General features: G+C 38.7%; 1 protein-coding gene across 18 annotated transcripts in view; it reads right to left on the reverse strand.

Annotated features, from left to right (window-relative positions):
- Positions 1–19,275, reverse strand: part of SYNE1 (spectrin repeat containing nuclear envelope protein 1) — a 470,951-nt gene that overhangs the window by 83,711 nt on the left and 367,965 nt on the right. For 17 of the 18 annotated variants that reach the window (XM_078447468.2, XM_078447476.2, XM_078447472.2 and 14 more), the window contains 11 exons: positions 18,824–18,973; positions 17,818–17,994; positions 16,969–17,124; positions 12,672–12,827; positions 9,342–9,512; positions 7,588–7,721; positions 6,982–7,186; positions 4,553–4,735; positions 3,860–4,006; positions 1,751–1,905; positions 1,182–1,329 (listed from right to left, as the gene is read on the reverse strand). In XM_078447468.2, coding sequence (XP_078303594.2) covers positions 1,182–1,329; positions 1,751–1,905; positions 3,860–4,006; positions 4,553–4,735; positions 6,982–7,186; positions 7,588–7,721; positions 9,342–9,512; positions 12,672–12,827; positions 16,969–17,124; positions 17,818–17,994; positions 18,824–18,973 — 1,782 coding nt within the window. Of the gene's footprint in view, positions 1–1,181; positions 1,330–1,750; positions 1,906–3,859; positions 4,007–4,552; positions 4,736–6,981; positions 7,187–7,587; positions 7,777–9,341; positions 9,513–12,671; positions 12,828–16,968; positions 17,125–17,817; positions 17,995–18,823; positions 18,974–19,275 lie in introns of those variants that run through there. The other variant, XM_078447483.2, reaches the window with a different exon arrangement.

A 19,275-nucleotide genomic window follows, 5' to 3' on the forward strand; every position in this document is an offset into this window, starting at 1 on the left:
ATAAAGTTAAGAGTAGAATTATTGAGTCATATGGTAACTCTGTTTAATATTTTCAGAAACTGTCCAACTGTTTTCCAAAGCAGCTTCACCATTTTACATCCCCACCAGTAGCATGAGGATTCCAATTTCTGTACACCCTCATCAACACATGCTGTCTTTTTCATCATAGTCATCGTAGTGGATATAAAGTGATAGCTGACTTTAGTTTTGATTCATTTTCTTTTATTCCATTCTAAGTCACCTTGATAAAAATGGACTTGAAAATACCCTCTACATTTTTAAATTCTCTATTTTTAAAATTTAAGGAAAATGCTTTAAAATTAGTTTTATTCTTTTTTTTGTGAGAGAGAGAGAGCAAGAGCACACAAACTGGGGAGATAGGCAGAGGGAGGGAGAGAGAGAGAGAGAGAGAGAGAGAGAGAGAGAATCTTAAGCAGGTTCCACACTGAATGTGGAGCTCAATGCAGGGCTTGATCTCACGATTGTGAGATCATGACCTGAGGTGAAATCAAGAGTCCAGTGCTCAACTGACTGAGCCACCCAGATGCCCCTAGTTTCACTCTCTTTTAAGCTCTGCATTAAGCTTTTCTCTGCCTTTAAGTAAATCCTATCTCTCTCTCCATTTGCGTATATTTCATAAGTACATGGGACAATTTAGTTATACCAGGAAACCGAGACTAATAGCAAATTAATTAATTTGCTTTTCGCACACAGTTCTCTCTTCAGTGTTTCTTAAGAAATAATTATAATGAGTCTTGACCAAGAGGTACACTTGGAGATATCTGGTACGGAAATGCTTTTTACAGAACACACAATTTTCATTTATCAAAGACTCGTGATCAAGGCATAATTTCTTAATCAACTAGCCTTGGCAATATTAATGTAGTATGTAACTCAATTCAAAAATTGTCTTTCTGCATTCCTTCCACACACACCCCTGATCCCTCTCCCCACCCCTCACCCCCCATAAGGAGACTTTTACCACAATTCCGGCAGTATACGTCACAGGATATTGACGCCTGACACATTTTTAAAGCCAACTATGGAAGCAAAGTACTGGACCACACTTTTGCAATTAAGATGGGAAAACTCCAAGCTTAAGAGCTATCAACACAAGATACAGTGTTTGAACTCCTCCACATGGCATTGTTATTACCCAAAAACCCACTGGCATAACCTACCTCATGTGCTCTCTGCTGCTCCAAAAGATGCTGATAATTGCCAGAAATCTCTACTGCTAACTTTTGTTCCGTTTGAACCAGGAATTCCATCCATGTTTCACATTTTTCCAAGAAAGTCTGATGTTGTAGCAAAAACGACTGCAACTTACTGACAGACCAAAGGAAAAAGAATATGATTATGTTTTTGTTCTTATATTGTTAGCATATAAAACTAGATTAAATGAATATCCTCTGCCTCTACTTCTAAATTGACCACCACAAAGTTTTCACCTCAGGTAGTAAAATTAAAAAAAAAGAAAAGAATAAAAGTTTAAAGTGGTAAGTTTTAAGAATGATAAAATTATGTATGTATCTTTGATAATTCTTATATGAGTTTTCTTTTTAAAATTTTTTTGTCCCAACAATTTTTAGTACCTTAGGCACGGGCAACCATTTCACTGAATCTGCCACTTCCGGTTCAAATTTTGTAAGTATCACTGGAAAGACTCGGAACTTATAAATGTACACAAGCCATGCACTCATTTCTACTGATCTATCAGAGTGGCCAAAACATCTCTTGGTTACTCTACCTGAATCTCTCTGTTGTCTGAGAGGAGATCAGAGACCAGTGCCGGTTCAGATTTTGCATCCTTTTGATTTCTTTATCATTCAGGGGTAGCCTATATCCAAGCTCATTTAGACGGTCTAAATCTGGGGCCATGCTGCTGAATTTTAACATCTGTCCCTGAAAGCAAGATTTAAAAGCCAGTTTAGCACTATGGTAAGAAAAGGCAGAGTTCTTTCACGCTGCACAGTGGACTTCAGATTTCTGGAAGAAGCCAGTCTTTGGGCTCCTATGCATTTCTAGGCCACTTACTTGTAATCTCCAGAGCTGCAGATAAAAAAGAGCTACATCTCCTAATCAGTTTCCAGTGCTTCTGCTGCAATCGCTTTTACAGCTACTTACTTGGTTTCACTGAACATGTAGGTAGTTTATGTGTATTATTTACTTGGTCTATTTACTCATAAGTAATTCTTGGTAACTGATGAAGGATGGAAATTATGCTGATGACTGAAAAGGCTTATTTCTTACCCTGTATATTCCGTGTATCTGTGCTATTCTGCTCCATTATTATCTAACACCAATAATAATATTTATAATAGCAACAACTATAATAGTAATAGCTACCATTCCTCAAGCACTTATTATAAACCAAGTATTATTATAAGAGCTTTACAGGTAATAACTCATTTGCAAAACAATACCATAAGGTAAGTACCACTACTATTCCGATTTCAGGATGGGAGACAAGATGCTGAGAATCTATAAGTAAATTGTGCAAGGCCCCCCTGCTAGCAGGTGGCAGGTCTGGGTAACAGGAGCTGTGGACCTCTTGCTAGATGGAACACGATCCCATTCAAGTTTGGAAGCCACCACACATTATTTCACAGCTTCAGTTTTAGGTCCTTGGCCCCAATCCCAAAGTTGGTGAGACTCAGCTGACAATGCCATCTAGGCTTTCAGATCTCAAACATAGGACAAGGCTGTCTTTTCTGTTTTTCGTGTGGGCATCTCTAACCCCATCTAGGAAACCAGCTACAGGAGGAAGGAAATGTCAGGACACCTTTGGCTGTGTGTTTTCTCTTTTCATGCTCTGAAATAGGCTCATTACCCTGCAGACAGAATAAATCTTCCCAAGTGTTGAAGCCAAAAGCTTAACAACCAAATGGCAGAATTTCCATGGACAGATATCACATGAACAAAACTCACATGCCATGGTCCTTCTCATGGGGCTTACAGACTGTAAGATACTCTTCTAATAATAGAGTCACAATACTATTCCACAACAGTAGTCACCTGATCACATGAACATAATTAACTGGTATGAAAAAAAATTTAAGAAAAAAAAATAGTGTACTTTGGAAGTGTGTCCCTGGGGACCCTGACCATGAACAAAAGAAAAACTTTCTTAAGAGAGTGACATTGAACAAAATGACCGAAAGTTAATTCCTTTTGGTGGGAAGGGAGTTGGCGGGGCAAAAAAAGGAATTCCAGAAAGGGGAACATAGTGTGTTTCCACAGAAGCACTGTGATGGATGCTGAGATGGATGAGGCCCTAAAGAAGGTGCAAGCCAGGTACCCTGGGCCTGATAATCCACACCGGTCTTCACCCTGGGAGAGCAGTGGGGACCCGCGGAGGGTTTTAAGCAGAGGAAAAAGACAATGAACTTGGCATGTCTATGGTGTTATTTTATTTACTGACTGTTTAAAATAGTTCATAATTAAGTAAAACCTTTTAGAAGAAGATCATTCTGGCCGCTGTGGGCTGGAGGGGGAGGAGTGGCTGCAAGGAGAGTCACGGAGGCTGTTGCCAGGATCCGGGAGACAGGGGGCTTGTGTAGGAGAGGAAGGTAGAGACGGGGATGGAGGTTCCATGGGCTATGAAGGAGGAGGTTGCCCACTGGGCATGGGAAGAGGTGAGAAGCAGCACTGAGTTGGGGTCCTGGGGCTGCTCCTGGCCAGGCTCCCACCGCAGTCTGTGAAATCAGTGCATGCTCACTCCAGGAAAACAGAGCTGGCAAGGGTTTCTTTGGAAGCTCAAAATAAAAAGTAGGCCTATCTTAGGAGTTGTGAGTATTCCTTAAGATTTTGGGGACAAAAGATAGAAGATCTGGGGCTAGGATTTGAAAGCACTTACCTTAAGTTCTTCCATCCTTTGCTGGATGGTCGAGAGGTCAGAAGAGTGGCCAGGGTCCTGCCCTTGCAATATTTCTTCCGCTTCTACTATCCAGGCCTCCAAAGCTTCTAAACTCTTGGTAAAGGTTTCATAGTCAAGAACTCCAGCCTTTTTTTCCCACAAAAGAAAATTGATATTTAGAAATCTAGTTAAAGGGTAAGTGGGTATTGAAATTACTTTTCATATCGTTGTGTCAAAGTGCCACCCTCAAGATGCCTTTCCTAAAGAAACAAGGCTATATGATTTAAGCTTTCTTCTCTTTATTAACGTAATTTTTTGAAAACAGAATTATTCCTATGTACCATTTATGAATGAACTAAAGTTATTTGTAAAATATACTTCCAAACAGAAATATATTCTGATTCTTGGCAAAAACTTGCTATATAAACATGAATGTCAATATTAAAGCCACTTAGTGTTTTTTAGTTGAACACATTTTACTCAGTGCTCTAGAAGGAGGCATTGGTTCAGGGGCAAAATTACACTGGAAAGGACAGTGCAAGACGCCCACCTTCCCTTGTCCCCACTGGAACTTCCAAGCTTGTCTACTTTTTAATTCTTTGCTCTTGAAAGAGGCAAGGTCTCAATGATGGAAAAATTTTCTTTTCCTGTGTTGAGGCTCAGATGTTATAGAACACCCGATTTATAACACACCTGTAACATGGTCTGCTGCTTGCAGAGAGCCTGTTCTAGGGCACATAAGCGTTGACTCAAGGACAGCTGATCGGATTGAATGGTTGATGCTGCTGAAGCATCCACTTGTTGCTTGAGCTGCTCTCCCAGCTCACGGAGAACAAAAAGGGAATCCTTCACTGTCCCCAGGCCTTTGAGGAGATCCTATAGATGATGAAAATATGCCATTATGCAACAACATGCTAAGGGTACTCCTTAAACTGATAATCAGCAAAGGTCCACACGTCTAGAGGCACTCAGTTCTTACTTTGTCGATTTATTACACTAAATCACCTTCATCTGCAGAAAAATCATCAAGCATTAAATCTGATGTTTAAAACCAGATGGGTGCTAACATTTTTAGAGATAAATGTGCTATTCTTATAATAAAAATCACATAGGTTCATTGTAGGACATCAGGGGAACTGCAGAGAAACATACATAAACAAGAAGAAACACGACTACAAGTAGAGCCAATAATGAAACATTTGGGAAGTTTTTCCTATCTTTTCCTGTAGTTGATATCAAATCAACAACACAGTGCTACACTGGGTGTTGTGTGGAAACCAATTTGACAATAAATTTCACATTAAAAAAATAATAAAAAAATAAAGTTAAAAAAAACACAGTGCTACATTTTGCCTTTTTCTACTTAATATTATACACACAAGGGATGAGTTTGTGTTGTGTGGAAACCAATTTGACAATAAATTTCATGTTAAAAAAATAATAAAAAAATAAAGTTAAAAAAAACACAGTGCTACATTTTGCCTTTTTCTACTTAATATTATACACACAAGGGATGAGTTTGTGTTGTGTGGAAACCAATTTGACAATAAATTTCATGTTAAAAAAAATTAAAAAAAGAAAGTTAAAAAAACCCACAGTGCTACATTTTGCCTTTTTCTAATTAATATTATACACACAAGGGATGAGTTTGTCAACAGCATCTTCTGTATGCGTGGTTGCATTATAGTGGTTACAATGGGCCCTCCTGTTTTAGTGGGGCATAGAACCCCAGCAATGGCTCTGGTGAGCAGAGTCAAGCAGTATAAAAAGAAGACTGTATCTTCATTCTTTGCCATAGTTTCTCTTGCCTCCATTTCTTTGTGGGACACTCATATGCTCAAAATTTAAGCCAATGGAAATTCCCTGTTTCTAGTTTCCTTCTACCACTAAGAGATGACAAATGACTGGTTCTTGACCCACCAGACACGGTGGAAAGAGCAAAGCTTGCTATGCCTATACACTGACTCTTGTGAAAAGGAGGGAAAAAAAGGGGGGGGGGCACCTCTGACTTTGACATAGATTTTTAACAAATTCAGAGAAATAATTTGGAGCATTGCCCTCTAAAACAGGTATGTGTATATCAACTCAGGAGGACTGAAACTTTAAAATGACATATCTTGGGGCACCTGAGTGGCTCAGTCAGTTAAGCAGCTGGCTTCGGCTCAGGTCATGATCTCATGTCTCGAAGGCTTGTGAGTTCGAGCCCCGCGTCGGAGCCTGCTTCCGATTCTGTATCTCCTTCTCTCTCTCTCTGTCCCTCCCCTGCTTGTGCTCTCTGTCTCTCTCTCTCTCTCTCTCAAAAATAAACATTAAAAAGTTTAAAAAAAATCACGAATCTTATAAAGATAAAATGTGGAAGTCAGGGAGAAAAGCATTACATTACCTTTACTGTAAATATTAAACTTTGGCTCTAAGGTAATTTATTCAGTATTTATGTGAAGGTATTAGGATAGGTTGAAATTTTATTTATGTGCTTTTTACAACTTGCCTAATTCTAATACATCGATTTGGGAAAGTTTACAAGAAGGTTTTTGAAACAAGTTCATTAAAATAAAGACAAATAAGGACGAAGAGTAAGAAGCATGGAATGAGTGAAACAAGAGAACTGTTCCTGAAAACCTAAAGTAGGTTATTGGCAACTTCAGTAAAAAAGAGAAATACTTTATTAAAAAGAAGTATTCCAGTAAGTCAGGAGAGAAAGACTTCTTTCTACTATTAAATTCTTAGAAGAAATAATGATGTTAATGCTTACATAAGATATAGATAATACTTTTCACAGATTTTTAAAAGATACAACATTATTCCCCATGTGGTCATTTCTCAAATTGATCACATCTGTAAAAACAGCCCAAATCTTCACATGGATGGGATGCCATTAGGAAAAAATGGGAAAACAACTCCTCTCTAAACACGAAACAGTGGGAGGGGCCTCTTAAATCTGATACACGTGCAACTGTGTTCTGAAAACCTAGGAGCCTCGCTGATACTTACAAACAATATTTGGATAGCTGTCCCACATACTGAGACATACCAGAAGCTTACCCACAATCAGCCCGAGCCCTGCTAAACTCGAGATGTCTAAGACCCGCGTGGTGGGAAAGCGCCAGCGTTCCTAAACATACGTTGCAATCCTGAATCCACGTCGCGGCTTCGTCATCGGCAATGTCCTTGTTAGTGGCTGCCTTCAGGAGCTCACTGGCTCCATCCTCCTGCTGCTGAACCGTAGAAGCACACTGTTTGGAGTAGTCCTTGTATCTTTGCCAAAGTTGAAGGAGTGCCTTGCTGGAGCACAGCTGCTTAGCAATCTCTTCCAGCAAGTTATTCCATCTGGAAACAACAGCCAACACTCATGGGCAGATTAACACCTCTCAACAAATGCCGTTATTTACTATATTATTTTTCATGACCCTGCTTCACGTGAATATGGAAATAATGCAGGGATGTCTCGTCTCAATCTGACATAATTTTATCATGTAATATGGCTCACTCATATTTCAGGGGCAGATAGTAGGAATGAGGTCAATCTTGGGATATATAGCAGCTCTCATTTCTTTCGATGCCTCTTCACTGCATTTTCTTACCTTAAACTCATTTGTGAAAATCAAAACATGAATAGAGTCTTTAAAGCTCAATTTCAAAATGCCAGCAAGTTTTAGCTGTATCATTATTTATAATGAGGCTGTAATGTAAAATAATGCATAACAGTGTAAAATTAGCATGTTCCATACCTCATATTGACATCTTTTAATGTGGTGGTAAGAGTTTCTGTCACAGGTGGGTGACATTCTTTTAACAGTTGGTTGGTGATGGAACCAAAATTCTGTAAGTTCTTTTCCTGTTTTTCCAGATCATCTTGAAGATTCTTCCCAAGGGGGGGGAAAAAAAAGTGCCACAGATGACGTGACAGGATGCAAATTCTAATAATCGAGTTTAAAAGTAATTTAGAGCTGTTTTCATAAATGTGTACATAAACATACATAAACCATGACTTTGTTCCAATGCTTTATAAGTTTTCATTAGATAATCATTTCTTCTTTTAATGATTTTGCTCTTATGGGTGTAAGAAGGGATTCCTAGCAACTAAACCTTCTTACAGTGGCATCTGGAATTCTGCTGGAAAAGCTCGCATGAGTGTCCCTGTCCGTCAACTGGTAGGAAGCCATGCCATCTGTCACACTGGTTCTCTTTGCTGTTCAAAGTCAAAACCCACGTCTCCCTTGTATTACATACCTACAGGTGTTCTACCAGAAACTCCCAATAACTAGACCTTAAGAAGTCATGATGTTTCTGGGTACCATTTATAAGTTCTATATCTGGGTGTTCTTCCTTGCGAGGAATATTTACTAGGCAGATTATAGACTTGGCACAGTCTTCTACCAAGGACGAGTGAAGCATCTTGAAGGAAGACGTTCCCCCGGAAATATTACTGAGGTGACAGACTCAGTTCTTAGTAAAACTCTCTAGGTGAAGTAGGCTACACTAAAAAGTACTTCTAATTGCCACAAAGCTAGAAAATATGTTTTCAAACTTACTATTCTCAAAGCACGTTTTAATGATTCTCAGTATCTGCAACAACTATTTAAGGTTTACAGAAATTATATATGTATGTTTTATCCTCCCTCCCTCTTATCCCATCCACAAGAAAAAGCATTCCCTTCAGAGAGTCGGCGTATGAGGTCAGCAGCATATGAACTTTCATTGCCAAGCAGGGAAACGAACTAATGTAAGGAGGGTACATGCTGGGCTCCTGCTGGCATCCCCTCCCCAGAGGGCCTGTCCTGCCCATCCCGTAGTCTGCAGGAGTTAGCCAGGGAGAAAGAGTGGCCACAGGTGAGAGTGCCCCCGGTCAATGCCCAGTGCACAGGGGAGTAAGAGTGATAGCTGATTTGAAGGCAGTGGCCTGAGGTAAGAGAGAGTGCTCTGTAGGGTCAAACAGCAGCGATGTCATTCTATATGAGTACAGTGATGACAGGCACACAGGAAACCAAGCAGTAAGTGCTAGAAAAAGAGGCTTACGTGTACACATCAGACAGACCACTGATACTATGCTGAACGAAAGGAAAACAACTTAACAGTTTACAAATTTACCACTTTGCTATCTTTCTCTTTGTTTTCTTTTTAATCCCTTAGAGTATGTTGGGAGAAGCAGGGTAAAGAGAGAAAGGGAAGACACAAGGCAGCGACAATGGGTCAGGGAGGCTGGCTTGAAGGTAAAATCATTCTATAAAATATATTCACGTGGGTATTTATGTAATAGAATTTTTTAAATCATATGGTTATATACCAACTAATCCAGAAATGTGTTATCCACAGGCAAGTTTAATTAAGTTGAAAATAAAGCGGGTTAAGATAATTTTAAATATTCAAAAATAATTAAATGTAAACAATATATAGCAATATCCCAGGATGATGTTCACATTTGCTTTTTTTAATTTTATCAAACTAAAGAGAATATTAAAGATGGGTTAAATTCATTCCTTACCTGAAGATTGTCTACCTGAACTTGTACAGCTTCTAAAGAACCAGTCAGCAGGCGGAAGCGGGAAAGAGAATATCTGGCCTCCATGAGGTAACTGTTTATCTCATCAAAGGCCTCCTTGTGATTGTTCCATTGGTCAAACACGGACTTCAACAGTATCTTGAACTGCCCAACCTATTGAAAGAGACAGAAACTTCTTATAATTGCATAATATTCAAAATGATGGAGGGGCGCCTGGGTGGCTCAGTCGGTTAAGGGTCTGACTTCAGCTCAGGTCACGATCTCACAGTCTGTGAGTTCGAGCCCCACATCGGACTCTGTGCTGACAGCTCGGAGCCTGGAGCCTGCTTTGGATTCGGTGTCTCCCTCTCTCTCTGCCCCTCCTAGCTTGTGCTCTGTATGTCTCTCTCTCTCAAAAATAAATAAACAACAACAAAAAAAATGATAGAATATATATTGAATTGATGGAAGCAACATTAGTATCTAAGAACTTCATCAGGGTTTCAGGCATTATAAGTAAACTAGAAAAAAAAGATTTGAAAATATGTAGCAATATTGAAATTTATGTCTTTCATACTTTTGACCACTCAGTCTAAATTTAAATGCTTAAAAAGGTAATATAGGACCTTTGTATGTAATACACATAATATACATTCTATATATCTATATAATATAAAAGTGATAAAAGGTCAATATATTTAATACCACAGTTTAGGAAATATATTAAATGAGTGTTTTAAATGTATGAACTCATTCAATCCCTATAATAACCTTATGAGGTGGCTGTAATTATTATCTCCATCTTATAGATAAAAAACCTGAGACACCTCAGGTTATGAAAATCACCTGAGATCATACTATCAGAATATGAGAGTTCTAGATTTGAATCTACGCAGTCTGGTCCCAAGAAATGAAATAAAAAATATCTATTTATCCCCTTCCTTCCTTCCTTCCTTCTTTCCTTCCTTCCTTCCTTCCTTCCTTCCTTCCTTCCCTCCCTCCCTCCCTTCCTCCCTCCCTCCTTCCCTCCTTCCTTCCATCACACGTATGCATGCTCTCTTCTCTCTCTCTCTCTCTCTCTCTCTCTCTCTCTCTCACACACACACACACATGCACACAAACCCTCAAATTCCTATCTTAAGACAAAACATCTAAGAACATTCTTTCCCTAGACTTATCTGCAATAGAAAATGTAAGTTCTTAGTTTGATCTGTATCATTTATAAAGATATCTACTTTGGACTTCCTGGATGTCACCCTTAATCCTCTAAACGTAATGTTTTTTTTTTCAACGTTTATTTATTTTTGGGACAGAGAGAGACAGAGCATGAACGGGGGAGGGACAGAGAGAGAGGGAGACACAGAATCGGAAACAGGCTCCAGGCTCTGAGCCATCAGCCCAGAGCCTGACGCGGGGCTCGAACTCACGGACCGTGAGATCGTGACCTGGCTGAAGTCGGACGCTTAACCGACTGCGCCACCCAGGCGCCCCTCTAAACGTAATGTTTTGAATAAGGAGTAAGTATGGCCATAATTAACAAAAGAGATCATATAAATTAATTTGTCCCTGCTTTCTCCGATTTTGTTCTTAGCATAAAAGAAAAATGCTGAAACCAACCAAACTATCGAATAGGCCAAAGGGTTACAAAAGTGCTGCCTCACAAATGGTATAAAGCCCAGAGGTACGGACCGGAGAGGGGGCGGACTTCACCCAGAAAGTCAGGGGTGGACATGAAAACAAAGCCAGGAGATTAATCAGAATTTTTAAACAGTCTGTTTAGTTTTTGTATCATTTTTGTTGGTTTTTCATGAAAAGATGTTTCTGTGAAAGAATCACTTAATTGATAGAGTAAATTATTTCCCAGATTTGTAATTGTTTATAAAAATGCATAAAATAAAATAAAATAAAATAAAATAAAATAAAATAAAATAGATTTAAAACTGGGTTAAAGACAAGGTAAGGACAGACTCGAAGGCTGCACCTGGACAAGTACATAGACTGTAAGGAGCTGTTTGCTGTGCTCCAAGGGTCCCAGTCACCTAACCTGCTTGTGCCTTAGCCCGCATCTCTGCAAAGTATGGATGGTGACTACTCACACAGGTGTGTGCAGAGCAGTATCTGTTGTTACATGTCTTTATTATTGGAGGATTCAGCACTCCATTCGGCATGTATTTATCAAATGTCTTCATAGAGCTTACATTTTAGTGAGAGAAATTTAAACAAGTGGGCTGTATCCTCAGTTAGAAATTGACAAATAATATAGATAAAAGCAAAGCAGAGAAGAGAGTCAGGGAGGGTGAGATAGGGATGTGGAAGCTGTCATTTAAAACAAAGTAGACAGGAAAGCCCTCACTGAGATGATGAACTTGAACAAGAAATTTGAGGAGAGGGAGTAGCCCATGAGGATACTGGGAGAGGGTGTTCCAGATGGAGGGAACAGTCAATGCAGAGTCCCTGGGTGTGGAACGGGCCATTGGAGTTCAAGAGTAAGGAGAGATCAAAAGCAATAGGAACCTGTGGGACAGCAGCAGAGGCCAGGTCAAAGGGACTATGGGAGCCCAGGTCATGGGGCCAAGTTTTGGCCTCATTCTGAACTAGGCAAGAAGCTATTGAGGGGTTCTAAGCAGATGACTAGTGTTATCTGGCTTCCATTTAACAGGACCTCTCTGGCATGGAGGCCATGGAAATAACCAAAGCCAGCAATGATGTTGACTTAGACCGAGGTGCGGGCTACAGAGATGGGGGAGAGGCTGGATTCTAGATCTCTTCTGAAAAGAAGGCTGACAAAATTGCTGAGGGACCAGACATGGGGAATGAGAGAAAGAGAAGAGTGAAGAATGACCACACAGTCTTCTGTCTAAGCAACCGGGCAGAGCCATCAATCACTGAGATGGCAGAAAGCATAGGTTTGTGGGGCAAGAGTTGGGAGTTGGCTTTGGCATGGAAGTTTGAGATGTCTACTGGTCCTGTAAGAGGAGGTGTCTATAAGTTGCATCTCTCTCTCTCTCTCTCTCTCTGTCTAGAGTTTAGGAAAGAAATCCAGGGTGGGGAGACACATTTGAGAACTGTCTGTACCTAGGTGGTATCTATGGACATGGGAATGGATGAGACTATTAAGAGAGTAATGTTCATGATAATGTCTGTTATAGGAAATATCCAAAGCTAGACTTTTTTTTTTTTTAAGGGAGATTGATAAAGTAGACTTAGTACAAAGAGATAAGGTTGATATTCTGTAACTACTCAGCTACTTCAGGAGAACCAAAACCCATGACACATGTGGACATGAGGTGGCAAACGTGGTCTTAACGTCAGGTCTCTGCAAGCAGTTATTACCATGTGGTCCAAATTTGCCCAGGTTTGCTTGAGCTCCCGCAGCGTGCTCATGACAACACCAGAGACTTCTTCTTTCTTGTTCTGAATCAAAGCAAGTCCATTCTGCTCCATTTTCTCTACTTCTTTTTCTTTTGCTCTAATCAAATCTTCTAGATCCTGAGAGATTAAAAACAGTCACTTTAAATTGTTCTATTACGGAACTCTGCAGTCCACTGAAATTGAGCCATTACAGTCTCATATCCTCGCAATTTTTTATTGATACAAAAAATTTGTCATTTTCAGGAGAGCATTTTCACACAGCATTACTCGTTCCTACATTAAATTTTTAAAATAGTCCTTTTATTCCAAGATAAATTAGCATAACTTTTAAAAAGCAAAATTTGATTACCTACTAGATAAAGGCATAGCACCAGGTAAGTTTTTTTAAGGAGTCAGAAGGAAAGAAATATATGTGAAAAACAATAACATGATTTATGTTCTTAAAATCATATATCCTGGTGTTGGAAAAGTTACACAGTCCTAGGCTGACATGCAATAGAATGGAATCCTGGGCCCAGTCAGTTAAGCCTCCGACTTTGGCTCAGGTCATGATCTCACAGTTATGAGTTCCAGCCCCGCGACGGGCTCTGTGCTGACAGCTCGGAGCCTGGAGCCTGCTTCGAATTCTGTGTCTCCCTTTCTCTTTGACACTCACCCACTTGCACTCTGTCTCTGTCTCTCAAAAATTAATAAACATTGAAAAAAAAAAAAGAACTAGATACGTAGGTATGTAGCCATGGAGGTTAAAGTGAAGAAAATTCTAAAATAATATGTATGAAATATATATAATGAATATATGGAATGTCTTTTAAAGCTGTTAAAAACTTGGCTCACATAGGATAGTATTATTATAGTCAACTATTTGGTAATCAGCCATGAGTCAGTACCAATTTATTTATTTTTCTCTCCTTAATTATCATAAAGCTATTTTTTTCTTGATGTAGTAATTAGAAATTCATGCAATTAGTAGCCTGAAGAGATCATTTTCGTTTTTAATATTGTTCTTTCATTTCCACTTCATAATTCTGTCAATATTTTGACAGCTTTGATAATTAACCAGAGAATGAATATAATGATTACTAGGGTTATAGGTCCTCTATGCAGTATAGAAAACACAATTTCACTATTTAAGGATTTCTCTACTTCTTTAAAAGATTAACCATAATGTCTCTAATAGGATTCTAAAATCCAACCATTGGAAATAAATTTATCCTTATTTACCCATAGATGTTAACTTTTTTTAGTGAGCAATATTAAATGAATGACCCATTGCTTCAAAACACATCCCTAAAATGCCCTGCACATTTATGTTGGCATAAAAGCAAAATCCAGGAAGGAAACAGGACTGAAATATATATTTTGTGCAAAACGAAAGTGTGTTTTCCTTTCCTTTCAATAATAATTAAAAGATGATTCTGTTTCTGATCACTGACGAAAAAAGCCAAACCTAACATTTTTTTGCTATAATAAATCATTCTTAACTTGAGTTAATTCATAAGTATCATTTTTTATGTTGGTTTAAATGAATAAATCACCTCTGAAAGAGTGGGAAAGTATTCAAGATGTTCTAAACAAAATAAAGGTTGAATCCAGTCACCGATTTAAGTCTGCTGGCTTGAACATCACACTTTGGTCCAGAGGAACAATTTCTCAAAAATGACAATAAATTTTTATCAAGGTTTATGGTACTGCCAAATAGAACCTGCCGTTAAGCTGTGGTGATTTATACGTGATGCCCCAAAATAACTGCGTGGGTTACTTTCATTCTGTTCTTTGTTTCAAAAAAAAAAAAATGACTAAATTTGAAATCACTAATTGGCATTGGTGTGAAGTTCTTTAAACCACATTTCAAGCTTTCCCTCCTGACACTGCCTTGTGTGACCTTCCGGGAGAGACTCAAATTTGGGTCCGGAAAGGAGTAAAACTTGGCCAAACCTCCGCTTCATTTTCTGGTAGTAACATCTCTGTTAAATAAAAGGTACGGTCATGAAAAAAAAGCAAAATGGAAAATGGCAGGCAAAAAGTACATTAATGAGATGAAAAAGAATGAGGAGCTCTCTGCTCCTCCTCCGCCTGTGCTCTGTCTCTGTCTCTCTCAAAAATAAATAAACATTAAAAAAAATTTTTTTAAAGGGGTGCCTGGGTGGCTCAATCAGTTAAGCATCTGACTTCAGCTCAGGTCATGATCTTGCCATTCCCGAGTTTGAGCCCCACGTCTGGCTCTATGCTGACAGCTCAGAGCCTGGAGCCTGTTTCAGATTCTGTGTCTACCTACTCTCTGTCCCTCCCCTGTTCATGCTCTGTCTCTGTCTGAAAAATAAATAAATGTTAAAAAAAAAAAAAAACTTAAAAAAAAAAGTAGGAGAGAAAGAAGTAAAAAGGAAAAGCTAGGGGCACCTGGGTGGCTCAGTCACTTAAGCGCCCAACTTTCGTTCAAGTCATGATCTCATGGTTTATGAGTTCAAGCCCTGTGTCAGGCTCTATGCTGATAGCTCAGAGCCCGAAGCCTGCTTCGGATTCTGTGTCTCCCTCTCCCTCTGCCCCTCCCCAACTCATGCTCTTTCCTTCTGAAAAATAAATAAAAATTAAAGATGAATTTTTTTAAAAAGGAAAAGTTAACGTACTATTTCACTTCTAACAGTAAAGTTTATCACAATGACAGAACAAAGAAGCACTAATTTTGCTAATTATCTTTTCATTTTAATGGAAACACTCAGGAGCTTAAGAGGTCAGACTTCTCATCCCTCAAAGTAAAATTGTGAAATTCTGGATTTTTTGGCGTATTTTGATATACAAAAATTGATGGCCGAAATTAGAAACACTACTGGCCCCTGGAAACCTGGAAATGCTATGAGGCTAGGTGAGGCATAATTTTGGTCTTCAGTGTGTTATACACACCTCTTCTGATGAGAAGCATATTTTTAATTTCAGGGTATTTCTCTATATGTTGGTTCTGCCGTATTTAAGCACGCTGGAAATTACAATCCATGAGCGTGTCAGCCCAGCACAAAGGTATCTGCTCTTCCGTTTCTAAATGGAAAAGCTTTGACTGAGAGTTTAAATAGATCTTTCTTTACATCTGCCCCCCGAAAAAATTGCCAGTTGGAAGGAAGATTGTTATGAAAGGCCTTTCTTTTTGGAGTCTACAATATAAAAACAAGATTTGGGGAAAGGTGCGTTCCTGTAGAATTATCTTATAGTGGAGTCTTCGGCTGTTCTTGGGAAACACTACAGAGAACCATCACAGCTGCTCCGTGTATTAGAAATCACTGAATTATTTCAAAATTTTATTACAGCATTACCTGCAATAACTCACATTTCTTTTGCATAAACAAGAATACCTGAGCAAATATTAAGTGTTCCTAAGTCACTGGAAACCATTTAGAGCATGTTCACTCCACTTGCAGGAGAGACTCTCACCATTAAGGGTAGAATGAGCGGATGCTGCTGGAGCTTCCCAGAGGACGTGGGAGAAAGTAACGCTGTTGTCTGAGGAGCACTCTGCTCCTTAGACTTGAAAACAGAACTCAGTCAAGCCTCTAGCGCTAACGTCCATTTATGGGAAATACAGGGGATACAGAGGACATCTTAAAGGAAGTCCACAGGCTAATCCTGAACGTGGGGCCAGTCTACAGATTCTGCAACAAGTTAGTTTTATTAACAAATACTGAGGAGGCTTAAGAGATCTAATAACAAATGTAGCATGTGGACATTGTTGTATCCCTATGTGAACAAATTAACTGGAAAAAAAAAAAGACGTTTTAAAGAAAATTGTAGAGACGGTGTTATGAGCTGAGCATTGAATAGCATTAAGGGATTATTGTCAAAGTTTTTGTGGTGATAAGGATGTTATGTTTATATATGAAAATGTCAACTTCTTAGAGATGTGTGTTGTAGCATGCAGGAATAAAATGACATGATGTCTGGGATTCACTATAAAATATTTAAGAAAAGGAGTAATTCAGGAAAATATGTCAAAATGTTTAATTATTAAATCTGATGAGCAGCATGTGGGAGTTAGCAGCACTGTGTCTACCTCAGAGCATGTCTCAAGATTCTCATAATTTCAAATTATTTTAAATAGGTGAAAAACATAATAGTTAAAAAAAAAAACCTCATAAACTCACATAATCAGAGAAATTCATTACCAAATACACCTTTTTTCAGTATTTAACTCTCAGCTCCCAGGTCCAGAAAACTCCTTTGGCACCTGCCACGAAACTATGACAAATGCATGTCAGCCCCCCGGGCAACGTACCTGACAGTCTTTCATGGCGCTTTGAACTGAAGCCTGATCTCCAATTCGATGCTGTTGTTTTAGTTTGTTTTCCTGGGTTTCATACCAAGTTTTCAGACTTTGCACATTATTTTCATATTCTGACCAAGATTCCAATAAGCCTTCCAACAGCTGGATCTGAACACACATAACAAAACGAAGTTTGCAATTTTATTTTAAAATCAAATCACTGGCACTGAAGCCACCATTTCCTCCAATTACTCAAGCCACTACTCCCTCTACATTAAGAGCTTGTAAGATACAGCTTATTGTATAGAGGATTAAAAAGCAAATCTTATAAAGTATAAGTCGGTGACTAGTATTGGTAATTAAGTAAAGTCAACTTGGAAAGGCAAAAGAAGTTAAGGGGCATCTTTAAAAAAGTAAAACAGGGGCGCCTGGGTGGCTTGGTCGGTTAAGCGTCCGACTTCGGCTCAGGTCATGATCTCACGGTCCGTGAGTTCGAACCCCGCGTCGGGCTCTGTGCTGACAGCTCAGAGCCTGGAGCCTGCTTCCGATTCTGTGTCTCCCTCTCTCTCTGACCCTCCCCCGTTCGTGCTCTGTTCTCTCTCTGTCTCAAAAATAAATAAACGTTAAAAAAAAAAAATTAAAAAAAAAAAAAGTAAAACAACGTACAATGGGTGAAGAGTAGAAGACGAATAAGAGAAAATCATGAACGAGAGTAAAGAATATTTAGCGCAATGGGATTCAGTGGTGTCCCCTTCAGAAACGTTTGTGTGCTGTGTGAAGCTATACTGCTTGTGAAATGAGTTTTCTTTGCAGACCGTCCCTGGTCTTGGCATGTTGGACAGCAGGGGCCACGTGGCTTACCTTCTCAGTCACTAGGCCCTGCAGGATTTGCCAACTTTTATTCATGGCTCCAAGTTGCTCAGCAAAATCAGTCTTGTCACTGCGTTTACTTTCCACATCCTGACTGCTGATTTGTAGCACGGACTGATTCACAAAATCAACTGTCAACTGTTTACAGTTAATATCTATCTTAAAACCCTGAAAAGGGAAGGGAGGAAATAAAGAAACAAGGTTATGCACATAAATGTCTTGTATTTTATCAGGAATTGGAAAGCCTTAAACAACTTTAATCTTATCATTTCTGTGATTTAGTCCAAATGACACAATCTGCTTATAATTATATAACTCGTTATTATCAGAAATTCAATATATACATATAATATGTGAACATACTGAATTTATAAAAGTATAAATTACTGACTTGAATATATAAAAATTTATAAAATTTTGAATTTATTAATATATTGAATATAAATATATGTATACATTTTAGGTAGAGGATGTATGTAGAATTGGATAAATTGTCTAACCTCACTATAACATACTCATAAATTATAGCATTTATTTTTATTATTTTTTAAATGACACAAAATCTTATTCAAAATTATTCCTGGGGCACCTGGGTGGCTCAGTTGATTAACCAACCGACTCTTGATTTCCGCTCAGGTCATGATCTTGCAATTCATGGGTTCGAGCCCCGCATCAAGCTGTGCACTGACAGAGTGGAGCCTGCTTAGGATCCTGTCTCCCTCTCTCTCTGCCCTCCCCCTGCTGGCTTGCCCTCTCTGTCTCTCTCTCAGAATAAATAAACATTGAAAAAAATTTTTAAAAATTATCCCTAACACCGGACAGCTTTTCTATGTCTACAACTAGGGAGGCAGTTTTTTTTTTTACCCTTGTACCCTTATCTGGTCACTATGTATGAAACATCCACTCCAAAATCTGATGTGCATAAGTTGAGTTTTGAGTTCTTTTGAATGAACTAGTCCTAAAATATGAAAAGTTAAAAGAAAAAAAAATCCACTACCTTGTATTTCTGAAGGTATTCATGAATTGCCTTGTAACCTATCGAATTTTTTATGTTCTCTTCATCCTTTTGAATAACATTTTCCATTAGAGAAATCCAAGTCGTCAGTTCAGAAATGGCATGGCGGGACGGCAGCTTATCCATCTGGAGCTGCCCCAGTAAGAGACAGAACGAAGGCACAAGGGTTAAAATTCAAACCAACTTTCTGCCAACCCCAAAACCCTACGTTAATATTTATTGACGTGCCAAAAGAGATAACACTTCTTAATGACATTTTTGGATCTTAACCTTATTACAAGCTTGAAATTAAACATCAGGCAAACAATGAACAATAATAGGCATCTTATGTTCACTTGACATCCAATACTATAAACATTGTATAAACACTAACTAATTAATCAAAATACCAGCAAGAAGGAAATATTATTCTTATTTTATAGCTAGTTTTATGA

This window comes from Panthera onca, chromosome B2, assembly GCF_046562875.1.
Source record: "Panthera onca isolate mPanOnc1 chromosome B2, mPanOnc1 haplotype 2, whole genome shotgun sequence".
Taxonomy (NCBI): Eukaryota; Metazoa; Chordata; class Mammalia; order Carnivora; family Felidae; genus Panthera; species Panthera onca.